This window comes from Notechis scutatus, chromosome 2, assembly GCF_049901735.1.
Source record: "Notechis scutatus isolate UNSWTSFEM ecotype Mainland chromosome 2, rNotScu1.2, whole genome shotgun sequence".
NCBI classification, from domain to species: Eukaryota; Metazoa; Chordata; class Lepidosauria; order Squamata; family Elapidae; genus Notechis; species Notechis scutatus.
This window is the reverse complement of record NC_142010.1, coordinates 99,643,645-99,669,064: the sequence shown is the minus strand read 5'-3', so window position 1 is coordinate 99,669,064 and position 25,420 is coordinate 99,643,645. Positions and strand designations below refer to the sequence as shown.

General features: G+C 36.4%; 1 protein-coding gene across 2 annotated transcripts; it reads right to left on the bottom strand.

The window, feature by feature from the left end:
* Positions 1-1,250: 1,250 nt before the first annotated feature.
* On the bottom strand, positions 1,251-23,427 carry C1QTNF2 (C1q and TNF related 2). Of its 2 annotated transcripts, XM_087955508.1 has the most exons (4): positions 23,200-23,427; positions 20,459-20,527; positions 8,908-9,159; positions 1,251-2,160 (listed from the first exon to the last, which is right to left on the bottom strand). In XM_087955508.1, the coding sequence occupies exons 3-4, from the start codon at positions 9,149-9,151 to the stop codon at positions 1,547-1,549; spliced, it is 858 nt and encodes a 285-aa protein (XP_087811634.1). In that variant the 5' UTR covers positions 9,152-9,159; positions 20,459-20,527; positions 23,200-23,427; the 3' UTR covers positions 1,251-1,546. The 2 variants fall into 2 exon arrangements, with proteins under 2 accessions (XP_087811634.1, XP_026537417.1); XM_026681632.2 differs by lacking the exon at positions 20,459-20,527 and having other exon boundaries at positions 1,257-2,160; positions 23,200-23,398.
* Between the last annotated feature and the right edge of the window lie 1,993 nt (positions 23,428-25,420).

Here is a 25,420-nt window from a genome sequence, read left to right as displayed (position 1 = left end):
ATAACTGCCTGAATCATCTTAGTTTATTGAAAATTCCAGTGAAGCCACTGGTTTTGATAAATCAGAAACCCCTGCTTAGAAATCTGGCCACATATATCATTATCTGAAGCATAACTTAAGGCATGAATGAAAAACCTGCAGCTGAGAAGCCATAGAAAACATGATGAATTAGCCAAGTTAAGCCATCAGCTCTTGCTGAGATTTTCTGCTGTTTCAGGAGGACACTAAACAGTCACCCACAGGTCTTAGACTAGCAGAAGATTCTCTTCCCTTCCTTGTGAATGAAAGATGGGAGGAGATGACTATGTCCTAGGCACTCAGGCACATCCTCTGGGTACCTGGCAGGACAGCAAAAGTGAGGAGAGGAAAGAGCTGAAAGCTCCCAAAACATATTACATCTTGAAATTAGTCTAGTCTCGATCTGATCCTGAAGTACTGTAAAATACTGACTTTTCATGTACATTGCTTCCACACTGCCACTCATGAGAATATCTACCAACAAGAATGACTTTTAAAGAAAAACACGAGTAAACAAAAATTGTGTGTTATAAGAAACTATCTGGGGATATGGTCTTCTACAGCTTTCAAAATAATGCTTTGTTATTGAGCTGAACTCTTTTTCCTGGTCAATCCAACTCAAGAGCAATTGCAATTATTTGGCTATCCCTTAGCTTTGGGTATTTCCAAATGAAATGGTTTAAGGCAAATTTAAAATAAATTCTCAATGCTTAGAAAGGGAATAGAGAGATTAAGAGATTCAATCTTTTAAAAATCAGAAAAATTTAGATCAAGGGTGTCAAACTCGATTTCATTGAGAGCCGCATCAGGGTTGTGTTTGACCTTGGTGGGCCAGGGTGGGTGTGGCCAGCTCGATGTCACTTGTGTGATCAAATACCACTTTTGCTAGTAGTTTTTTTTAAACTGGCACTCTGCCAGAGAAAACAGCCCAGGAGGGCCACGTGCCTTTGCTGTTTCCAGGGCGACCCTGTGGGCCAGATCTAAACACCCCATGGGCAAGATCCAGCCTGTGGGCCTTGAGTTTGACATCCCTGATCTAGATTAATGTAGCCTTTGCCTATTTTAACTTTCTTGCTATTGTACTATTGTAGTCTGCAGCACTAACATGCTATTGGAGTATAAAATCGTCCCATTAATTCTATTTTGCCTGTGGATACTGGCATCATGAACAGGCAATGATGGAGTGTAAATCCAGGATCCTCTTCTCAGGAGAGCTTTAGATCAAGCCATTATTTCCAACCAGATCATGGAGTCATATCCACCAATAAAACGTTATCTTTTTTTCTCCCCTTCCCTCTCATTTGGAAACCATTTGTGAATGCAAGTCTATGGAAAAGAATAAAGTGTCTGTACCATCTGAGGCAAAGCAACTCCATGGTTTAGATTAATTATATAAATATTTGGAGAGCTTTAGGCCATTGTCCCCTTAGGCCTGCTTTTGTGGCTGAAGGACTTTTTCTAAGATAAATGTACATAATTTTCCATGGTTCTTGTCTCCCATTAGGTTGGTTGAGGTTGGCAGTGCCCTTTATAGATCATTGACATAATCCTGATCAGCGTATATCAGAAACCCAGTAAAAATGCTATCTGTCCAGTAGGGATCATAGAACAGCCCATTTTGTTCTGAGTAAAATATCTGCAGCCACACCTCATCCTTCTGCTTTAGGGAAAGGATTGTCGATCCAGAAGCAATGTCATGATTCCCGGTATTGGCATCAAAAGTCTTTATCTTGTACTGACCATTACACACCAGCCCAATAGCCAAATGTTTATTGGCCAGTGTGATATCATAAGTGAAATAATAGACGCCGGGGATGTTGCATATAAATTTCCCACTGGAAGCGTTGTAATTTCCACCTTCATTCATGAGGATCCTGTCAAATTTGATGGGCAGCCTTTCTTTTGGGTAACTGTTTGTCACAGCAACAGAGAAAGCTGATTTGGCTTTCTTGACATTGCATTTGCAAGGGCCAGACATTCCAAGGTCTCCTTGGGCTCCTCGGGGCCCTTTCTTTCCAGGCTGCCCGCTTTTTCCAGTGGGGCCCTTGGAGCCTTTTAGACCACGGAGACCAGCTTTGCCAATGGCTCCTGGTTTCCCTTTTGGTCCTGACTTTCCTGGATTTCCCATCCTGCCTTGGGTACCTACAAGAAAACACAACCTCAATGAGTAATCATACAAGGGATTCATGGATCTTTTGGACATAGCAATCAGAGGGTCAAAACTGGTTCTGCAACCCAGGAAATATTTAAAAAGGGCTGTCTGTTGGGAGGTTTTGAACTGCATTATTTGATGGGAATCGTATCCCCATCTTTTTTGTCCTGTTCATTCTATTATCCTGCAATCTGCAACTTTTACACTGCAAAAACATATGGACTACACAACTCAATCAGGATAAAACAATAGACGCAATCTACATAGACTTCTGTAAAGCCTTTGATTCAGGGGTACACGACAAACTACTCCTAAAACTAAAATCTTATGGTATCTCTGGACAGAAGCATTCCTGTCAAACAGACAACAAATGGTCAAAATTGGGAGTGTCCTATCAAATTCTGTACCTGTCAATAGTGGTGTCCCCCAAGGCAGTGTTTTAGGACCAACTCTCTTCATACTCTACATAAATGACCTCGGTGATCATCTTAAGAGCAACTGCATTCTCTTCGCTGATGATGTAAAGTTGTTCAATACCACAGACAATACTGCTACCCTTCAAAAAGATCTTGACTATGGGAACTTCCGGTTTGTCGGCCGCGGCGGCAGGGATTTGCGAAGCTGCGCGATCCCTGCCGCTAGCCGTTTTGGGGCTCCGACCCAGCCGGGTGCTGAGCTAGGCTGCCCTGCAGGGGCAGCTGAAGGTAGGGGGATCCGGAGAAGGGTTTGGGGTGCTGCAGACCCCCTCCTGGCCGGCAGAACCCCTTTTCCCAGGACGGTGCAGCGGCGGTCCGTAATGGCCGCCACAAAGAAGCTGGCAGCCGGGTAAGAATGCGCAGGAGGAAGTGGAGAAAGTGATTGAGAGGAGAAAGTTTTTCTTGGTTCCTAGGACTCTAAGACATATTTAATAAAATTCCTGAATAGTATGACTTTCTGAATAATACCTGCCAGAAGAGGAAAAAAGCGGCTGCTGGAAGGTGCTGAAAGGATAGCTTTCCCTCTTTTCCTACGGAATAAATAACTGGATATTAAGAAACCTATTCTTTTAGGTGGAAATTGGATTTAAGCGATGAGTGGGAAGAGAGGATTAAAAAGAAAATATTTGTATGCTAAGATTTGTTGGAGCAGATGCCTTAAGGATTTGAAGACTAGAATATATTGTAACAAGACTTTAAACAGATTTGGACTTTCTTTCTCTTTGATTGATATCACCCCAGAAGGAGAAAGTGAGAACTCTGCCTTGGTTTGGACTGATTGATAACTTTGGGACTGTTTTATCTTTTTATTTTCTTTTGAATATTCTGGTTGTTGTAAGAAGAAAGAAGGAGAAAAGAAAAGAAAAGATTTATAATGGCTCTTTCTGTTGAGGAACTGAGAAATGGTGTGGAAGAAGCTTTTCTTTTCTTAGAAATGGCGCTTACTAATTATCAACAAAAATTACAACAGATGAAGACAGCAGAGGAACAAGAAAGAAAGGAAGGAGCCATCTTTAATGAATCTCAGAATTTGATCCAGAAAAAAGGAAGAGAGAAAGAAAAGAAAAGAAGAGAAAAGAAGAAAACTAAAGGATTTAAGGACTTAAGATCTAAAAAACATTTAAGAAAGGGAAAAATAAAGTGCAAAACCAATATGATGAGTGTAAACAAAGGGGAAAAGAAATACGACAGAGAAGGGAAGCCGGTAAGGCAGAGGCTAGAAGAAGGGGGGTAGAAAGGTTTGTTGGGAAAAGAAAGAAAGGGAAAAGGTGGAGAAAAGCTACAACGTTTTGAAATTGAATGGAAAAAGGAATTTTTTATGGATAATGGATAAAGTATAATTTTTTTTAAAAAAAAAGATTTTGCAAGGTACATAAGATGAGATGGTAGTATTGCAATGGTTTAAGAGTTGATAAGAGATTAAAATGTTAAAATGTTTAAAAATGATTGGTATTAAAACTTAATAATAGGAGAGGTTTAGAATATTGTTTTAATTAAAGAGTTTAATAAAATTATGGTATTGATGTTATTATAAAATTTTTATTATAGTATTTCTTTTTAATATTTGGATTTATTCTCTAATTATGCATTTAATTGTGTTGGATGTATTAGTTAGATAGAATGTACCAAGCAAAATCTGATTGGGTATTAGATATTATTTTAAAGATTAATTTGATTAACTTAGGGGGAGATAGAAAGGCATCATACTCTGATTAATGATTTCAGGAGAAACTGATTTTCTTTTTTTTTCATAAGGGATGAGACAAAGGGATGATAAAAATGGACAAAAGATACAAATATAATGATTTAAACTAAGATGATTAATTAAGGTAGAATTAAGAAGTGTGAAATATGTGGAGAAGTTAATATAGAAGGCTTAGAATGGTAAATAAAATAAGTAATGACATGTAAGATGAGCATGAATATAATTAAAGTCCATGAAGAGAGAGACACCTGGGTCCAAGTTACTTTCAAAAAGATATTTTTTTATGTTTTGTGTGTTGTGTGTATATGTCTTTTTTGGGGGAGAATTGGTAAAAACTTGTAGAAATATAGAATGAGAATAATGGTAACTAAGTCAGAAAGAAACAGATGAAATAATAATAATGATATTGAATAAGAGTAAAGAGAAGTAAAGAGAAATTGAATAAGAGGTTTTGGTATATTATATGGAAATGGTTTAAAACAGAATCATAATTTATCTGACTTGTTAAATTTATAAGGGAAAAAGGTTTAAACATGTAATGAATAATGATAATTTGTGTGTTTTAAAAATTAATAAAACTTGTTTAAAAAAAAAAAAAAAAAAAGATCTTGACTATGTATCAGAATGGTCAAACAAATGGCTACTTCTAATCTCAACAAATAAATGCTCTGTCTTACATATTGGCAAAAAATATCAGAAAATAAAATACAAGCTGAATAGTCAAGACCTTGTTGATGATCCAAACTCTGTCAAGGACCTTGGAATACTCATCTCTAATGATCTAAGTGCTAGAGCCCACTGTAACTACATAGCCAAAAAGGCATTAAGCGTTGTTAACCTAATCCTATGTAGCTTTTTCTCTGGTAATATCACACTACTAACTAGAGCATACAAAACATTTGCTAGACCAATACTCGAATACAGCTCATCAGTCTGGAACTCACATTACGTATCTGATATTGGCACAGTTGAGAAAGTCCAGAAATATTTCACAAGAAGAGTTCTCCACTCCTCTACTCGTTGTAGAATACCTTATGCCAGGGTCCCCAACCGCGGTCCGCGGACCGGTACCGGCCGGAACAAGCCTTACCGGGCCGCTGGTTGCTGGGCGCCGCCATCTTTTTGGTAAAAAAGCAATTTTTCGTCAAAAAGATGGCGGCGCCTAGCGCTTCAGGTGAGCTTTTCCGGGTAGAAAGCCATTTCTACCCGAAAAAGCTCACCAGAAGCGCTAGCGCGCTCATTTTTGACGAAAATCACTTCGTGACGTCACCGGAAGTGATTTTCGTCAAAAAGATGGCGGCGCCCAGCTGACGCCGGAACCGGGACCGCGCGGCTGACGCCGGAACCGGGCGCGAGCGTCGAAAAGGTTGGGGATCCTGCCTTATGCCACCAGACTTGAAATTCTAGACCTAGAAAACCTTGAATTACACCGTCTTCGGTCTGATCTAAGTATGGTATATAAAATCATACATTGCAATGACTTACCTGTCAATGAATACTTCAGCTTCCACCATAACAACACAAGAGCACACAATAGATACAAACTCAAGGTTAACTGCACCAAACTTGATTGCAGGAAATACGACTTCAGCAACAGAGTGGTCAATGTCTGGAATACTCTACCTGACTCTGTGGTTTCTTTCCCAAACCCCAAAAACTTTAACCTTAGACTGTCTACTATTGACCTCACCCCTTTCCTAAGAGGTCTGTAGGGGGCGTGCATAAGCACACCAACGTGCCTACCGTCCCTGTCCTATTGTTTCTTTTATTTTTCTTATATGTACCCATTTTATGTATTCATAACTATGTATATACTTATACCTATTATCTCATAAGCAATTGACAAATCAAAATAAATAACTAAAAATAAATATTAGAAAATGTGGAGAAAATATATTCTCTTCTAGATAGGTAGTTGAAAGAAAGAAAGAAAAAAGGATTCTTGCTTCCTGCAAAGTTACAATAGAGTTTGTTTTGTTCTGGGCTTGTCATAATATCTAAACTATTACTGAACATATAAATGAAAACATTGTAGAAAACATTGTAACAAATCATGGTTTTAAAATTCTGGTTTACTGTTCTGTGGGATTCGAATCAATATCTCTAACATTTTTTTTTGTAATCTACTGCATCAAACAAAGCCAGAAGTCATTACTTTTTTCTTCTTTCTGTACTTTTGTTTCTTCCTTTTATCTTATAATGAAATTTAAAGTTGTTTTTTTTAAAAAAATAGAATATCTCTCACAGAAAGATACAACAGAAGAAGCAGTAACTGTATGCTAAAACTGCCAGTTGAATTATTGTTCATATTTGCAGTTATTATTCCCTATTTGTATGCTAAATAGGAGTTGGATCAGAGTTCTGGCGCAAATGGAAGGATCCCAAGTGAAATTGCATTCAACAATTTCCACTCTCTGAAACAGGGTGGGGTGGGAAATGCTTCTTGCCAATTCTTCTGCTTTCCACACCCCCATTGTTTTGAAAGCTCTGTCAACCTTCTAGAGAATATTTTTTAGGAGGAAGAATGTAATTGGTGAAAATCATATCCTCTTTCTACTAACAGTACAAAGCTTAATAGATTTCAAAGCCCTCTCTCTAAGTGAGGAGCTTGTGGAAGGAACACTATGTTAATCTATGATAGGCGAAAATCAGGGTGTGGGTGTATGGATCTGATCTTTTCCAAGAAACAATTTTTTATTAAAAAGTATGCACTTTTAATAAAGATCACATGTAGCCATTTTGGAAAGAATCCCAATTTTGCCAACACAATTGAGTGAGGGATTGCTCAATCTACATCATCACAATTTAAATCCTATATTAAACTCATGAATCATTTGAGAGGCAGTTTAAGTGGTGGTTAAGGCACCTGGCTAGAAACTGAGAGACTGTGAGTTCTAGTCCTGCCACAGGCATGAAAGCTGGCTGAGTGACTTTGGTTCGGTTACTCCCTCTTAGCCCATGACATCAGTTCTGATGATAAGCCAGTAGGTTAATATCTGTTTGCAATCAAAGGATCAACACTTGGTTGATTTGAAAAAAGTAGACCCTGCAGTTACAAAAAGACACTAGGATGAAAAAAAAAAATCCAATTTAATTCCTTTATCAGTCCAGCAGCTCTGTGCATCTGATAAAGTGAACTATAGCTCACAAAAACATATGCATTATAACATTTGATAGTTCAAAAAGTTGAAAAAAGGCTGCTCCTGATTTTTGTTAATGGTTAGGAGTCTCGTTGGCAGGAAGGTTATGCTGCATCCAACCAAGAGTTAGATAATTTCTATTTATAAACAAAGTCAGCTAAATTACAGCCCAATTTGGTTTCATCATTCCAGACACAATCCTTCTCCTCTGTATCATCCCTGAGCAGACCTAGGAGCCAGAGGGAATATTAATACCTGTGTCCTTTCAGTTTCATTTAATTTACACTGCATTTTTTTTTACAAAACATGAACTGAATCATCTAAAGCCTGCCCAACCATGTCCAACTGATAAAAAGCTCAGTTAAAATTGCAAATACAGAGCACCCAAAAAGCCTTCTTTGGTCATTTTGTCTCCTTCCTTCAAACATATACCTGGATAGACTGTTTTTACTTGCTGTTTAAAGGTAAGGAGTCATTTTACCATTTACCATCCTACCACTCATCTCATTTCTGATGGAGATATAGAATAGACCATTTGACCATGTTTTATTGTCTGGGGTCCCACAATGTGCTGAATATGAAGTGCAAACTCATATGTAAACAAGCCATTATGGTTTGTAAACAGGGTTAACCCCAGCTAAAGCTTGAATTAGCATGTTAATGCTAATTAACATGCTAATTCAAGTCAGTAATTACTCTTGCAACCTATAATTGGTGAATGTAACATCTGTCATGTGAAGGACCATATTACATTTTTCATAATATGTCACACTGTTTCCAAAATGAGGAGGTTCAAAACCTGTTTTGGGAAAGAGTTTTGGGTCTTTTTAAAAAAAACAAACAAACACAATATCTGCCTTAAAGCAGCAGTTCCCAATCTTTCTGGCTTTGTGGACCGGTGGCAGGAGAGTGAATGGGTCCGCTTCATTTGTGCAAATGGAGCTTCACGTGTGTATGTGTTCGCCTGCAGCTTGTGTAAGTGGACCTGATGGTTGGGCACCCCTAAACAGCTCTAAATCGGGGTGGGGGGTGGGGGGCATTTTGCTATTTAAAATCCACTCACCAAAGGATCTAAAGTTTCAGCCCCAGCTTCTCTGGGAAGTTTTGGGATACCATAAAAGAGGTGGGCCGCATGAAGCCTCTGAATGGCATTTTTTTGCACCTCTATCATAAGTTATGATTATGGACTTCTGAAATAATAAATTCCAATAAGATGCCATAACCAACACTTTGGTTGTTCAAATATATTAAAAAATGACATTCTTCCTTAATTTGATTTTGAAGAGAGCTACTATGTAGAAAGGTCTTATGAAAGAAAATGGATTTAGTACTGTAGAGGCTGATTTAGATTTCCCCATTCTTTTTTGGATTCCTTCTGAAGTAGAAAAGTATCTTGAAAAAGAAGCCATCTCTCACCTTCATCCCCCGGCTCTCCTTTCTGTCCATCTTCTCCATCTCGTCCATCTTTTCCTGGGAAACCCATCCTTCCTATATTCCCAGGAGCACCCAGAGCTCCGGGAGCACCTGGAGGACCTTGTGGTCCTAGCACACTGCAGATGACTTGCTTGGGATTTTTCTGAACGTCTGCTTTGGCAAAGCTACTGAAAAATTGATTAACTATACAGGGAGCAATCCAGGCAACCAGAAAAAGGAAGATCATGGTGATACCTGCAAGAAATTAAGCAGAAGCAATGATGGGTGCATGTTTCAAGAAGCAGCTAGGGCTGGCAGGAGCATTAACAGGAGTGGAACACGTTACGTCATTAACATTTAAGGTTGGGGCTCAGAGGAAGTAGGAATGCATCCTAAAATCTTTTCAGAAGGATGGTTTTGATAAACTGCTGCAGAAAACACGCACCCACGGACTCTTTTGGTGCTTCAGGACTATCAGATCTATTCTGGAAGCAGCTTTTAAGTACAGCACTAGAGCACACATAATCCGACCCATGCCATGTTACCAGAATTAGAAGCATAGATCCACCGGCGGCTGATGGAATTATAAGCATTAACATGGAATGAAGACATTAAAAGAAGTAGATTATGTTATTAATAAGGGTCATTATTGTTATGATCAATAAGCAATTGTTAAATAGTAACATACAAATTCATTCTCTCTATTGGATAGCTGATTTATGCAAATAGTGGGATTTTTCTTTAGCAAGTCTCTTTTTTCAAGCCACAAGATACAAAATGGAAAGTTTTAAAGAGCTCTTGGTTTTTTTTTATAGTTGCCTTCTTTAAATGGGTAATAACACTGTCTGCTTGTCTGAAAGACTGAAATACTTCCCCACTTATTTCAGATTTCCACCAATTTCTTTCTTTCCTTTGTAGAATGAGACTAACCTACCTGGCTGGTATACTGAGACTACCCCAGCATAATGTAGAACCCACAGTTATGGGAAAGTTCAAGTCCCTTCTCAACCACAGAGCTCATGGATGAACTGGGACCCTTCATTCTTTCTCAGTGTCTAAACTCATAGTGTCATGATGAAGTTATAAAAGTAGGGGAGATCCAAGTATGCTTGTGGTCTCTTCAAAAATGAAGGATGTAGATTAATAAACCAATGAATGAAATAATACATGCAGAAAATAGTGGAGCACTGATAGAAACTAATAGTATGTGTCATATTGGCAGATAAGTAAATACATAAATTTGTGAAGGTGTGAATAATATTATTAGGTCCTGAAATGATGTTGTCAGACTAGATATGGAGAAGGGAAGCAGCAGGAAAAAAAAAAACAGATCCAGGAAACTATAGACCAATCAGCCTAACATCAATACCCGGGAAGATACTGGAAAAGACAGTAAAAAAACAGATCTGCCAACATCTAGAAACAAGTAAAGTAATAACTAGCAGTCAGCATGGGTTTGCTAAGAACAGATCATGCCAAACCAATCTTATTTCATTCTTCAACGTAGTGACTAAATTAGTAGACCAGCAAAATACTGTGGACATAATACAGTATATTTAGATTTCAGCAAGTCATTCGACAAAGTAGACCACAACCTACTTCTTACTAAGCTAGAAAAAAGTGGAATAGATAGCACCACCACTAGATGGATTCGCAACTGGCTGGCAAACCGTACTCAACGAGTAGTCCTTAATGGGTCTAAGTCTACATGGAGGGAAGTAAGCAGTGGGGTGGCACAAGGTTCTTTCTTAGGCCCAGTACTCTTCGATATCTTCATTAACGACTTAGATGAGGGAATAGAAGGGGAACTTACAAAATTTGCAGATGATACAAAAGCTGGCAGGAATAGCTAACACCCAAGAAGATAGGCTCAAGATCCAGATGGATCTTGAAAGACTAGAACACTGGGCCATATCTAACAAAATGAAATTCAATGAAATTTAATATAGAGTGCAAATCATGGAGAAAGAGATGCAGATATATAAATGTATGCATGTGACAGAGAGAAAGAGATCTCGTATTTTAAAACAGAATGCATGTGAGTGTAATTTTCTGACTCCAAGTCAAAGAGAGAAGATTTAAATTTAAATCACAGAATATAAAATCAGACTATAGAGTAGCTTAAACTGGGGGAATTAGGAATGATAGAAACAGTCTGTATGTCTCAGTGATGGTATTCAATTTTTTTTACTACCGGTTCTGTGGGCATGGCTTAGTAGGTGTGGTGTGGCTTGGTGGGTATGGTGTGGCTTGGTAGGCATGGCAGGGGAAGGATACTGTAAAATTCCCATTTCTTCCCCATCCCACTAACCTGCTTTCCAGCTCCATTCTCCTGTGGAGGGCAACAAAAGAAGACCCAGCCTGTCAGCTGGGACACAGGAGGCAGTGAATAGATGGGGGCAGGGCCAATCAGGTATTTACCGGTTCTCGGAATTACTCAAAATTTCCACTACCAGTTTTCCAGAACCTGTCAGAATACAGGTTGGCTGAATACCACCTCTGGTATGTCTTCAGGAAAAGGGAGCAATGGAGATCAAGCAGAATTTCTGACGTGTTTCCTCATTGCAAATTGCTTGCTGGAGAAATGCGTCATGAATTATTTTTATGTACAGAATTCCATTATTTAAAAATATGTATAATTAAGACCAAACATAAGAGTGGGAAACTGAAAGAAAGAGAATGATTAAATGAGCTCTGAAAATGATTTTTGTTTTAGACTAGTTTCCAATATTTTCCTCCATTCCATGTTGTACACACTGAACTAGTGAAAAATAGTACAGGAGGATGGCAACCCCCCAAAATCTGTTCTAAAGTATCAGACCTCTCTTGGATGCTTTCAGAATCAATTAGAGTTGAAATAAACACCAGTAAACCACCAGACTTCAAACACAAAACTTGCTAGCTGGAGCTTAGAATAAGAAAGAAAACATCTGTTTTTTCCATGGCTGCCAAAGAATTATAACTGAAGTATATGCTCTGAGCTGGGAAAGGAGAACAACTTACACAGTACATCATTAACAGGTTACTGTTTTTATTTCAAAGCACACAGTCAGAAAAAAAATGTATGGTTCATATGAACTCATACTGAATGTCCTGTTAATTGTGGCATGAAGAAAGCCTGCTAACTGCTTTTAGACGCAATGTCCTTTTGATATGGCAATTGTCCTATCTCCATGTTGAGGCAGCCCAAATTCATCCTTTCCTGCTCCAGTTTCAAAGTAGTGTTTCCATCTTCTCCTGACACACACTCTGGAATATAAATGATCTGTGATGCCTCATTTGCGATCTTGGTGATGACAATATCAGCTGAGCAACTACAGCAACTCCTCTGCTCCAGATTCACTCTTGTTCTAGAAGGTCTATTTTCAGAATCTGAATGACAGGTTATCAGCATGGATCACCTTCATATCAGTGACCATACAAGTGCAGTCATTCACTTTACTTGGAAAATCTCTGAAATCTCCTTGAAGAATTGATGCCTTTGAAATTTGGTAGCATATCACAAATAGTATTTGGTAGAATATCATAAATAGCCATAAACAGTCAAGAAATAAACAAATGGTTCATTAAACAAATCAACCCAAAGTTCTCACTCAAAGCACAACTGTTCAAGGTCAAATTATTATATTCTGATACATGATGCAAAGCCCTAGTTCTCTAGAGAAACCTATTATACTGGGAATGGTGGAAAAAAGGAGAAGACAACCAGCTGTACATTGGATGGCTGCACTGTTGGATATCTGAAGGACCAGGTGGAGACAGAAATCTGTGTGGTTGCTTAGAATTGAAACCAACTTGATGGCACTTAATTAACCAATTAATCAACCAAATTTTAGTTGGCCTCAGCAATCCTATTGATACATTGCACTGATCTGCACATCTGTTTTCCAGAATGAGTTGAGGCCACCCATTTGTCAAAGCCAAGAATAGAAAGTATCATCTTCCATCCACCCAATCTGCTTCCTCCTATGTACCAAAAGTAATATTTTATGGATTTCTGAAGCAAGAATGGAAGACTGCAGTTACACAAAAAGTGTAGCTGATGAGTGCGGCCCAGAACAAACAACTGGTTATCAGACCAGCACTTTAAACCTCTCCAGACAAAGGAGAGGATAGAAGACCATCCAAAAGTGTTTCAAACAGTTTCCCCTCATGAGGAGACTGTGAGGTAGTGGTCTCTGGCAGATTTTGAGCACTCTATGATGAGGGAATAGTCATCTTGTACAAATTGTGATCAGCACCTTTGAAAGAGCAGAACATCTGCATGCTTTCTTTTCTAATAATATTTAGAAATTACTTATTAACTGCTTTTCAGCTACTAGGAACCTTTAGATTCACAAGTCTGAAAAGACCAGATGAATTTGCCTTCAATCCTTAATGAAATTTTTTTTTAAACAACAAGCTTTAAGAACTTAAACATTTTTTGAAATAAACAACAAAAAGTTGATTAAAACTGATTTTAGAAAATTACAAGGTCCAGATAAATTTGAAATAAGATTTTGGTATAAATTATAAGGAATCTTCTCCATGGAAAAATGTTTCTGTTCTGATTTTTTTCAAAGAAACCATAAGATAATAAGATAAAAACATAAGAAAAATAATGGTCCAACATAAAATACAAGATAATAATGTAAAAAACATAATAGGATCAAATACTGAATCCTAGAAAGAACTAAATATTTCAATTAAAGAACTTGACTAACAGTCACAAAATGATGCAGAATATTGAAATATTGGAAACTCTGAAGGATATTTTTGAATAATGGAGTCAGAAGTTACTATTAACAATGACAACAGAAATATTTGCCTCAGAAGGCGGAGCCACGTCGCCGCGTTACAGCTGTAATTTCGGGGCTCCGGTTACAGCTGATATCTTCGCCCTGGTCGGTCCCAACGGACCTAAACCGTCCCGTAGAGACGGTGATAGTAAGGGGCGCGTTCTGTCGATCACAGGGACACCGCAAGTCCCTGGTGGATCCAGAAGAAGCCCCTTTACCATCGGCGGAGAGGCAGCCATTAAGCTGCTGAAGCAGGGACAGCTCCGAAAGGAAGAGAAGAAAGAAAGAGAAAGTGTATCGGCTGGTGAGATTTATTTTTTTATTTGGGATAAGGACACCCTAGAAGAAGAAGGAATCTGTAAGATTTTTGACAGAATTTGATAAGATGGACTTAGTGGCGATTTTTTAGAAGATGTCAAAATGAGGCTTGGCTTTTTACTTTTTTTTTTTTTTCTAGCGAACTTCTATTGTGATTAGTAATTGTAACCAGACTGGTTTTGTTTTGTTTTTTTCTATAATTACCTTTCCTTTTTGACTGTTTATATTTTTAATAGAGGCTTCCTTTAGTAATTTTTTTTTTTTTTTAAATATACACATATATATATATACATATTTTCTTTTTCTATTGGTTTTTTTGGGAGGAAGAAGGGGAGTGGAGTTGAGAAACTTTGTAACTCTGCAACACTGCCAACTAGAGGCTTGAAAATACTTTACTTGAAGTTGAGAGAACTGTGAGAAACTCTCTCCCAAGGACACTGAGTTGATAAGATAGAGAGAGGAACTCTGGAGAATGTTTTCACAGGTGTCTCTTTGGGATTTCTACAATCATCTGAATGTTTGAAGCTTGGCTTTGAAACTTGTGGAGAAGCCATAATAAGAGCCTTGGATGTTTAAATAAAATGCAGTGTGATTTTTGCTTTACTTGTTGTTAGCTTTTATCCCTCCTCCTTAACCCTATAGTTTTTGTAATATTTGTACACTTTTGCTTATTACTATTATTATTATTTTTCATTTTTTTTTCTCTAAAGGAAAGCCTCAGAATATTGTTTCTTTTTCCTTTTTTTTTTCTTTTTGGGGGACTTTTGTTTTTATCTTTGTATGTATATACTCTTTTTTGTGGCCATGTTTTTTTTTTTTCTTGAGATTTCGCAATTGGATTAAGGTGTGAAGAACCTGAAGAATTTTTCTTTTCTTTTCCTTTTATTATTATTGTTATTTTTTTTAATATTATTGGGTTTTATTCTCCTTTTGACTATTGCAACTGAGGATTAAGGTCTAGAAGAACCTGAAGAAAGAAATTTTCTGGTGGCAATTTTTCTTTTTTTCCTTGAAACTTTTTTTCCTTTTTAAATTTTGGGTTTTTGGTTTTTTTTTACTGATTTTTCTTTTTACGTTTTTCCTTTCCCTAATTGGATTATAATTGTTACACTGCCAACTGGATTAAAAGAGTGGGAAGATTCCGAGTTATTCAAATGAGTAAGAAAGTTCTACCTTCTGGCGCATCAACTTCTGCTCCTGCCTCCCCATCAATTGGAGGACGACTTTCAACAATGGCGAAGCAAGATAAAGGACAAACGGATCTAACGCCGGTTATGCAAGGAATTCAAGAACTTAAAATGAGTATTGAACAAAGGATGGGGAGTATTGAACAAAAATTGAAAATATCCAACAGATGATGGCGAAGTATGATGAGAAACTACAAAAAATGGAAGAGAAAGACAATCAAAGAGATGAGAAATTGCAAAAATTAGAAGAGAAAGACAATCAAAGAGATGAGAAAATTGGAAATATTGATGACAGAGTGACAACGCTTGAACAAAACAAGAATGAGATGGTGAAGTGGGAGATGGATAGATCAGAATATTACCTCAGATTTCAAAATATAGAGGAAGAAAAAGGACAAGATCTTGCTGCAGTAATGATAGAAATCTTGGCTGGAGCTTTGGAAATAACAGAGGAAAAATGATGGATGGAATAGATGAGATATACCGAGTTTTTACAAGATATGCATCGAGGAATAAGTTACCAAGAGAAGTTCATGTTAGATTTACTAAAAATCTATCAGAACGCATAGATATTACAAGCGGCAAGAGAGAAGACATTGAAATATGGAGATAAAGAGATCGGGGTTTTAAAACAAGTACCCAGAAAAATTAGAGAGGTGAGGAGAGAATATCGTTTCCTGACTAAAGTATTATTGGAAAAGGAGGTGAATTACAGATGGTTGATTCCAGAAGGATTAATGGTTACATGGAAAGAACAGAGATACAGAATTGGCTCAATTGATGAAGCAGAATCGTTTTATAAGGAATTTTTTAAAAGAAGAGAAACAGAGATAGAAGAAGAGACTACCTTAACTGAATTTCAAGAGGACCAAATAGAGATGGGAAAAGAAGAAGGTGCAGTAGGTGGACAAGTGGAGACTAAAGAACAACGTGAAGTAAGATCAACGAGAGCCGTTAGACCTAAATATAAATCATAACTATGGAGGAAAAAAAATTGATTTCTTTGAATATAAATGGACTGAATTCAGCTACTAAAAGAAGGAAAATTTTTCATAAAATAGAGAAATTAAAATTTGATATAATTTGTTTACAAGAAGTACACATTAAAAACAACATCAACAATTATTGGTGCGACCAAAAATAGGGAAAATTTTTACTTCTTTGGCCCAGTGTAAGAAAAGAGGAGTGGTATTGTATATTAAAGAAACCATTTCAGCAAAATTGATTTATACTGATGAAGATGGAAGAGTATTAATGGTTGAAATAGTGGATAACAATACAAAGATACTTTTGGTTGCAATCTATGCTCGAATGATAAACAAAAAGATTCTATAAAAAGTTACATATGAAAATAATTGAACTGGACTACGCTAATATATTTATAATGGGAGATTTTAATGGAATTGTAGACAATGAATTGGACTACACAGCAAAAAATAACACGACAAAATAGGAAGATCCTCCCTAAATCCTTTTTGAAATGATAGAGGAATTAAATCTAAAAGATATATGGAGAGAAAGAAATACTAAAACTCAACAATATACTTTCTACTCGAATAGACATTCATCATGGTCCAGAATAGATATGATCTGGACGTCAGCAGAATTATTATCTAATATTCAAGAAATAAATATTGAAACAAGTACATGGGCAGATCACAACCCAATGACAATTAAATGGAAAGGACAAAAAGAAGATCTAGATGGACATTAAATAATACTATTTTAAAGGAAAAAGATTTTATACAGTGGATGGAAAAGGAACTGGCCTTCTTTTTAATGAAAACAGAAAAGAAGATACTTCAATACAGAATGTTTGGGACACAATGAAGGCATATGCAAGAGGATTGATAATGGAATACACAAAGAGAAAAAAATATTAGAAAGAGGCAAATGATTAAAACTTTAGAAGATGATTATAAAAAATTGGAAAAAGAATTACAGAGAATGCCACAGAAAAAAAGATATTAAATTTAAAATGTATATAATTAAACATAAGATGGATCAAACAGAGAAAGAAGAACTGGCGCAAAAATTAGAAGTGCTAAACAGAACTATTTTGAGGATGCAAACAGGCCAGGTAGATGGTTAGCATACAAACTGAGAAAAGAAAGAATCAAGGAGAATACCACAGTTAATGGATGAACAGGGTCTAGTCTGTCATGGTAATAAGGAGAAAAGAGAATTATTCGAGATTTTTATGCGCAATTATATAAGCAGGAGGATTTTGATGAGGGGAAAATTAAACAGTATTTACAAAATGCCAACCTACCCAAGATATCTGATGAAACTGGGAAAATGTTGGAAAATCCTATAACAATGATGGAATTAACTGAAGCACTTAATAGACAGAATAACGGGAAAGCACCAGGACCAGATGGTTTCCGGCAGAATTTTATAAAACATTACAAGAATCACTGAGCATTTCAATGTTAGAAATTATGAATGAAGTTATGATAAATAAGAAAATACCTAAAACATGGTCAGAAGCTTATATTACGCTTATTCCAAAAGAAGGGACTGATCCATCACAAATTAAGAATTATAGACCTATTTCTTTATTGAATGCAGATTATAAAATCTTTGCTTCAATTTTGGCAGAAAGGCTTAAAAAATACTTAAATAATTTTATTCATCCTGATCAGAATGGATTTCTACCAAAGAGACAAATTAAAGACAACATGAGAGTAATTTTGGACACTTTGGAATATTATGAGGCACACCCTGAAAAGCAAATGGCTTTGATATTTTTAGATGCTCAAAAGGCATTTGATAACGTGAATTGGAGATTTATGTTATTATTATTGGAACAGATGGGTTTTGCTAGAAAATTTATTCAAGCAATAGAAGCTATATATTATAAGCAAACAGCAAAAGTGATGATAGATGGAGAATTTACAGACTCTATCAATATTAAAAAGGCACAAGACAAGGATGTCCACTATCCCCTTTGTTATTTGTATTGACTTTGGAAGTATTAAATAGAAATATTAGAGAGGATACAAATATAAAAGGAATGAAAGTTAAAAAGGAGGAATTTAAATTGCAAGCCTTTGCGGACGATTTGGTCTTTATTCTGGAAGATCCTTTAGAGACAGCTTTAAAACTACTGGAAAAGATAGAGACGTATGGTGAGATGGCTGGCTTGAAAATAAATAAAGACAAAACAAAGATTCTGACAAAAAATATGTTATTAAGGCAAAGAGAAGAGTTGGCAGACTTATTGAAAATTCAAGTTACGAATAAAGTTAAATACTTGGGGATAATTTTGACGTCAAGATGTACTACACTGAAAGAGAATAATTATATTAAACTTAAACAGCAGATAGCATCTGACTTGAAAAAATGGGAAAATTTACAATTATCTTTGATAGGTAGAATCTCAACAATTAAAATGAATATTTTACCCAGAATTTTATATTTGTTTCAAACAATACCAATTAGGCTTGGTAAAGATTATTTTGATGAATTAAATAAAATGGTGTTGAAGTATATATGGCAAGGTAAGAAAGCGAGAATAAAACTAAAACTTTTACAGGATGCTAGAATTAGAGGAGGATTTGGCCTTCCTAATTGGGAGTTGTATTATCAAGCTGCAAATTTAATGTGGGTTAAAGAATGGATAACGTTAAGAAAGTCTAGATTACTGGCACTGGAAGGACATGATTTATTATTGGGTTGGCATGCTTTTTATGGTATAAGGGAACTAAATCGCAGGGTTATTTCAGAAGGCACTATATACGGGAATCGTTATGGTTGAATTGGGAGAAAATTAAGAAACAATGTTATTTGAAAATTCCAGTTTGGTTATCAACTATTGAAGCTTTTTCCTATCCCATAATTTATAAGAAGGAACAAACAGTTAGATATGGGGAAATACTGGATGAAAAGGGTGAACTTAAAATGATGCAAAAGCTAGAAGAACAAGATATAAAGATGAATTGGTTTTCATATGCGCAAATACACTCAAGGTATCTTAAAGATTCTAAAACAGAAGGATTCTATGATAAATTGACTGATTTAGATGGGATTTTGACAGGTGCTGATGAAAAAGTGATTAAAAAACTATATAGTTATTTGTTGGAAATTAAATTAGAGGAAGAACAAGTCAAAGAAACAATGATTGTTTGGGGAAGAACTTTGGATATGGGATTGATTTAGAAAAATGGCAAAAATTGTGGTCTCAAAATTATAAAATGACAATGTCAGTAGCATATAAAGAAAATTTGTATAAGATGTTTTACAGGTGGCATTTTCCCCGACAAGAATAGCAAGAATGTTCAAGAATAAATCCGAAAAGTGTTGGAAATGTCATCAGATCCTGGCTCATATTACCATATGTGGTGGACTTGTGAGGAGGCCAGGAAATACTGGACTAGAATTCGCATATGGTTGGAAGAAATGACAAAAAAACATATAGATTTGAAACCAGAGATTTTTCTATTGGGAATCTTACCTGATACATTTAATAAAAACTTAAAGTATTTGATTGTAAATGTGTTAACAGCGGCTAGGATTGTATTTGCTAGAAATTGGAAGAGTGAGAAAATACCATTAGAGGAAGAAATTATTAAGAAAATATTGGAATGTGCTGAAATGAGTAGATTGACATTTGAAATTAGAGAACAAGAAGATAAACAATTCTATGAAGTTTGGGATCTTTTTTATCAATGGTTAGATAAAACAATATAATAATAGAATATATATATATTTTGGTTTTGATAATATTTTTAGAATATTATATTAAGATAGATTTGGTATGATTTTACGATTTGTTATAAATTAACTAAATTATAGTTATCTCGCTTAAGCATGAATTAGTTAAATTATAGTCAAATGATTGTTTAATAAGGATATTAGGATATATAATTATTGATTGATAATATGAGTTATTATGTAATATAATTATTATGATGACTATGAAATAGATGCACAAAAAGAAGTGATAAACCAACCGATACACTGTCTGTAAATTTATGAAGAATGATGATGTTCTTATGTTATGTTTTATGTTTTGTGTGTTTTTATTTGTTGTTAAAATCAATAAAACTTTTTTTTAAAAAAAAAAAAAGAAATATTTGCCTCTATGGATAGAATGTTTCTAAGGAACAAATTTTATCTAACAAGACAAACTGAATTGAAAGTAAACTTACGGATAAAAGGCTACAAGAATGACATGGAAAAGGATGTTTTTCCATGGACATACAAAAGAATCTAACTGATGTTTTAATAATTAAAATAGATATACAAACAATAAATCAAAATCCTGACCTGGAGAATTTTCTATATTGGCCCCTCCCAGAAAGGAGAACTTCGCTGGAACCTTGTGGGAGCTGATACCTTGGGGGAGGGGGAAAGCAAAAATAAATAAATAAATAAATAAATAAATAAATAAATAAATAAATAAATAAATCCCTCAGTTCCAGGAGTAAATTTGATTGGATCCAGTTCCCTGCAAGAAAGGAAAGGGCCTTTCTATTTGCAGAAAGGGAAATCAGAATTCTGTTGAATTGATTGGTTTGGAAATACAATATATAGTATACATCAGTGATCCCCAACCTTTTTTACGCCGCGGCCCGGTATCCCCAACCTTTTTATGGCGCGGCCCGGTACCAACATCAGCTGGGCGCCGCCATCTTGTTTTGATGAAAAAGTGCTTCCGGTGACCTCACCGGAAGCACTTTTTCATCAAAACAAGATGGCGGCGCTTAGCTCTGTGAGCTTTTCCGGTAGAAATGGCTTTCTACCCGGAAAAGCTCACCGAAGCACTTTTTCATCAAAACAAGATGGCGGCGCCCAGCAAGCCAGCGGCCCAGTAGGACTTGTTCCACGGACCGGTACCGGTCTGAGGACCGGGGGTTGGGGACCCCTGGTATACATGTTTCAGGCAATCAATCTTTCATGCTTAATGCTAGTTACTAATCTCATCCTTACATATTTGTACCTGCAACTCAGCTTTGACTCCTGCCAGCTATAGGTAGTCCTCCTCAACTCAATTGACCACAATTGAGCCCAAGATTTATGTTACTATGTGAGACGTTTGTTAAGCGAGTTTTGCTCCATTTTAGGATCTTTCTTGCCACATTTGTTAAATGAATTCGCTGCAACTGTTAAATTAGTAACACAATTGTTAAATGAATCTGGTTTACCCATTGACTTTGCTTATCAGGTTGCAAAAGCTGATCACATGACCCCCGGGACACTGCAATCATCATAAATATGAGTCAGTTGCCAAGCATCTGAATTTTGACCAGGTGACCATGGGGACGCTGCCGTGGTCATAAGTGTGAAAAATGGTCATAAATCACCTTTTTTCAGTGCCATTGTAACTTTGAATGGCCATTAAGTAAACTGTTGTGATGTCGAGGACTATCTGTATATAGAGAAGTCCACATAGTTTTCTTGGCACTGATTTGCTTCTGCTTTTTTCCTAGGACTGAGAGAAAAGGAGTCACTTATCTGGCTTCTATGCCTAAAGTCTCCCTCTGGGACTTACGTTCATTAAAGGAGAATCTTAAAGTTGAAATGAGAGGGTCCTTGGTGCTCTCTGAGCTTGGTTGTTTTCTTGCAGATGGTTCATTACCCAAACTAGGTAACATCAGCAGTCCTAGTAAGGAATGGAATTTGTTTTCCTTATGCACAAAAGGCCTCTAAGGTTGCACAGAGTACTCTTTTTGTGAACAGACATAACTATGGTGATATATAACTACCTAGTGACATCAATTTTTATATTCTCTTTCATTATCATTGTTTTTTAAAGTTTCATAAGCTACCCAATGAACAATGTGTAAATTTTGGGGTGATTTTTACTGGGAAGAATGTAGTAATATGTATTAATTTTAGACAGTGCTCATACACAACGTTGTTTTGGTTTCCTAAAATTCAAAAGTGGAAAGCAGTATGGAAAAAAATGAAAGGCACATTTGAACAGGTAAGCATACATTCCTTCATAGATCTTAGAAATTACTAACAGGATTGGTTGGCACCAATTTGGGGGCAAATTTCTACCATGCCAATTTTTTTTTTTTTTTTTGCAAGGGGAAGAAGGGGGGGAAATGGGATGGCACTGTATTTTTACTAGCCTCCAGTTTAACCCTTCCCTCTTCCCTTGATGGGGAGGGGAGGAGAAAGAGACAGGATATGCCCAAGAGCAGTTAGAAAGTCTGGGAGACTGACCAGTTGAATGGTGAGCATATGGAGAGAAAAGCATATCAAATTTATTGGCTGAAGGCATGGGAAAAGATACATTCATAGATTTCATGGAATATATAGTTTGATTAGTTATGGAAGGTGAATTTATCTGCTATTTTTTTTAACCTTCTCTTAAAATTTCTTTTAGCAGCTAAAGGGGAACAGATGGGTCTTATTAGAAAGGAAGCTTCCCTTCATTTGTATCACAAAAGCCACGTCAAACATCCCTCTGGCTATTTTTGTGTGTGTGGCAATTGTTCTCTTAGTTTTACTATTTAGTTACTTAAAATGAATATTTTAGTTCCGGATTAATTTTATCCCTTCCCTAAAAACAGCAAAGATTTTCTTTCTTTCTGTTTCTCTCTCTCTCTTTCTTTAAAAACAGCTTCTCTGTTGAAATCAAATGGGTTTTTTATGAGAGCGCAGAATCCAAAACAAATCATTGGTGGAGTTTAATGAGAGAAATGTGCAAATTAAAGACTATTGTGGCCGCCTCACTTTTATTTTTTCAATTTCAAAACTGAACTCATCAGAAGTTCATTCTTTGTCATTGATCATGTGTGACTGCACAATTCCAGCGATTCCTTGGCACACTATTTTTTTTTTTTTTTTGCACAAGAGACAACTGCAACTTTAAGTCAGCATTTTTGCACTGCACTTTGTCTCCCCACGTCTTGTCAGTGCCATACAAACCTCAAGAAATCAACCGTTTTAAGGTGACATGCTTACTTTAGCAGTAAATTGCCCATACTTTTGCATAGCCTCTGGCTGAAAGCCCTACTTAAAAAACGCTTAAAAGAAGTTAAAAATAAACTACTTACCAGCACCACTTTCTTCAAGCAGCGCCTGACATCCAGTCGGAAATTTGCTGAATCTTAAAAACAAATGTTCTTCAGCCCGACCTTGTTGCCCACCTTTGTCAGGAGTCACTGCCACAAAGCACTTCCTTTAAATGAAGTATCTGAAAAGCTTGTTTTCTCAAATACCATTTGCCGAAGTGGCTGCCTTGCATTTGCATCCCAGTTTCTTCCAGCAGCTTTTTTTGGCTCAGCTTTGCCAGAGGCATTTTTTGATTATTGTGTAATGTGTTTGAGCGTCTGCCTTGTGTCACGTGACGCAGGGAAGAAAACTCTCCACACATGTGGCTAAATACTTGGAGAAATCCCTTTTCCTCGTGTTCCAGGCAAAGGCTTCCAAGGATCAGGAGCTACTTGTCTTCAACATGTTACCTAATGAGGCTGAAACCTTGCTTCTCAGTCTTAGCAACTAAGATATGTGGACTTCAACTCCCAGAATTCTCTGGCTAGTCCACGTCTTGAAGTCTGTAAGGTGGAGGACCATTACCCATTGCTGGTCAGCAGGTAGCCTTAATCTAGTTCACAGGTATTTTAACTCTGTTGCTAACAATTTTGCCAAATTTCAACAGGTGCAGGCATGTATTTATTTTAAGATCAGTGATATACTATAGTGAAAAAATTGTGCATATGCTCAGGGTGACAAATACTGTATATATATATATACTACTATATATACTACTAATCTTCCCAGTATGTTTTAGAATATAATAGAATTCTTTATTGGCCAAGTGTGATTGGACACACAAGGAATTTGTCTTGGTGCATAGACTCTCAGTGAACATAAAAGAAAACATGCCCTTTCATTACATCATCACCCAGCAAGGCTCAACCAAGCCTGGGACTCAGGACAGCCTACAGAGTTGCCCCTGCATGGCCCCATGGGAGTCTGACAACCAATCAGAATACAAGCTCAAATTCAAATCCCAACAGAGGATATAAAACCAGCATCAGCCCTTCCTTCTTTGGAGCTCCAAGTCATGTGGTCCTGTCCACCATTAAACCATCTTTCCAAACAGCCTCCATGTTTCCAGTGTCTTTTTCCCCACTTGGAACTGAAACCAGAAGGGTAATTCTTCCAACAGTATTTTTTAGTTGCCCTGTTTCCAAGCCTTAGCCCACTTTGTTCCAGTTCTGGCAAACGGTGCAATAGTACAGCTATATTCTTTACTGAAACATGGTATGTTGTGTTGGCTCTTGCTTATGAAATCTGGGACAGTTTGTGCAGTATCCCAAGAGAGATCTTATAAAATGTTCTGACAGCAAAACAAAATGCTTATTAGCTTAGCCTATATTAGATTTTTATGAGGCAAGCCAGGCTTTAGCTGCTCTGTTTAGATTAGTATAATTTAGAGCCTTTAAAATGAAATGTTCACAGATGCAAAGCAGAACAGCATTACAATTTAGTTTAGGCTAAACCTGGGCTGATATTTAAAATCAACACTACTTCTTTTACAATTAATATGCCAGAACATAGTACAATATTTATATGGTAAATAAACTCGTGTGATTTGTATTAGGAAAATTACAGGTGGTGACATGCTGTTTTGGATATCAGCCTCCTATCACATCACTAGAGGAGGAAAAGTAGATGTAGACTGTGGGTAGGTTCTCCTGCTGTTAGCAATTACAATGCTTTCAGTATAAAATAAAAAAAAGGTATAAAAAGATTATATGGAAACACATGGGATGAGAGCTAAACTAGGAAAAAACCCCAAATATGACAGAAAATGAAAAACCTTTCTTGGATTGCACTGGATATGTAAAAATTGGACAGATCTAGAAAATAGCTTTTCTAGAATCCAGTTTTAAAGTGCAAATCCACTTTACCATGAAGGTTACCATGCAAAATTATTATTCTTCCCATTTTTCCCTTGTATAAAGCTTGGTAAAGTATTGCAAGTCTTAGTGGTGTGCTGGCTTTCTTGCAACTAAAACATTTCTACTATTTTGATGAGGTTTTCAATGTCAGTTCAGAACAGATGAAAAAACACTTAAAATTTGTGAAATACGTTTTCCTTTTGTAGATAAAATCTTAAAACAAGATAGTATGAGTTTGCAGATTTTAAAATTAAGCTAGTTTTCCTAAGAGTCTAATTTTCTAGTAAGATCTAGCACAACACCGTAAAATAATACTTGCACCTAAACATATAATTAGTATAAAAGAATACGGGAATTACTATTAAAA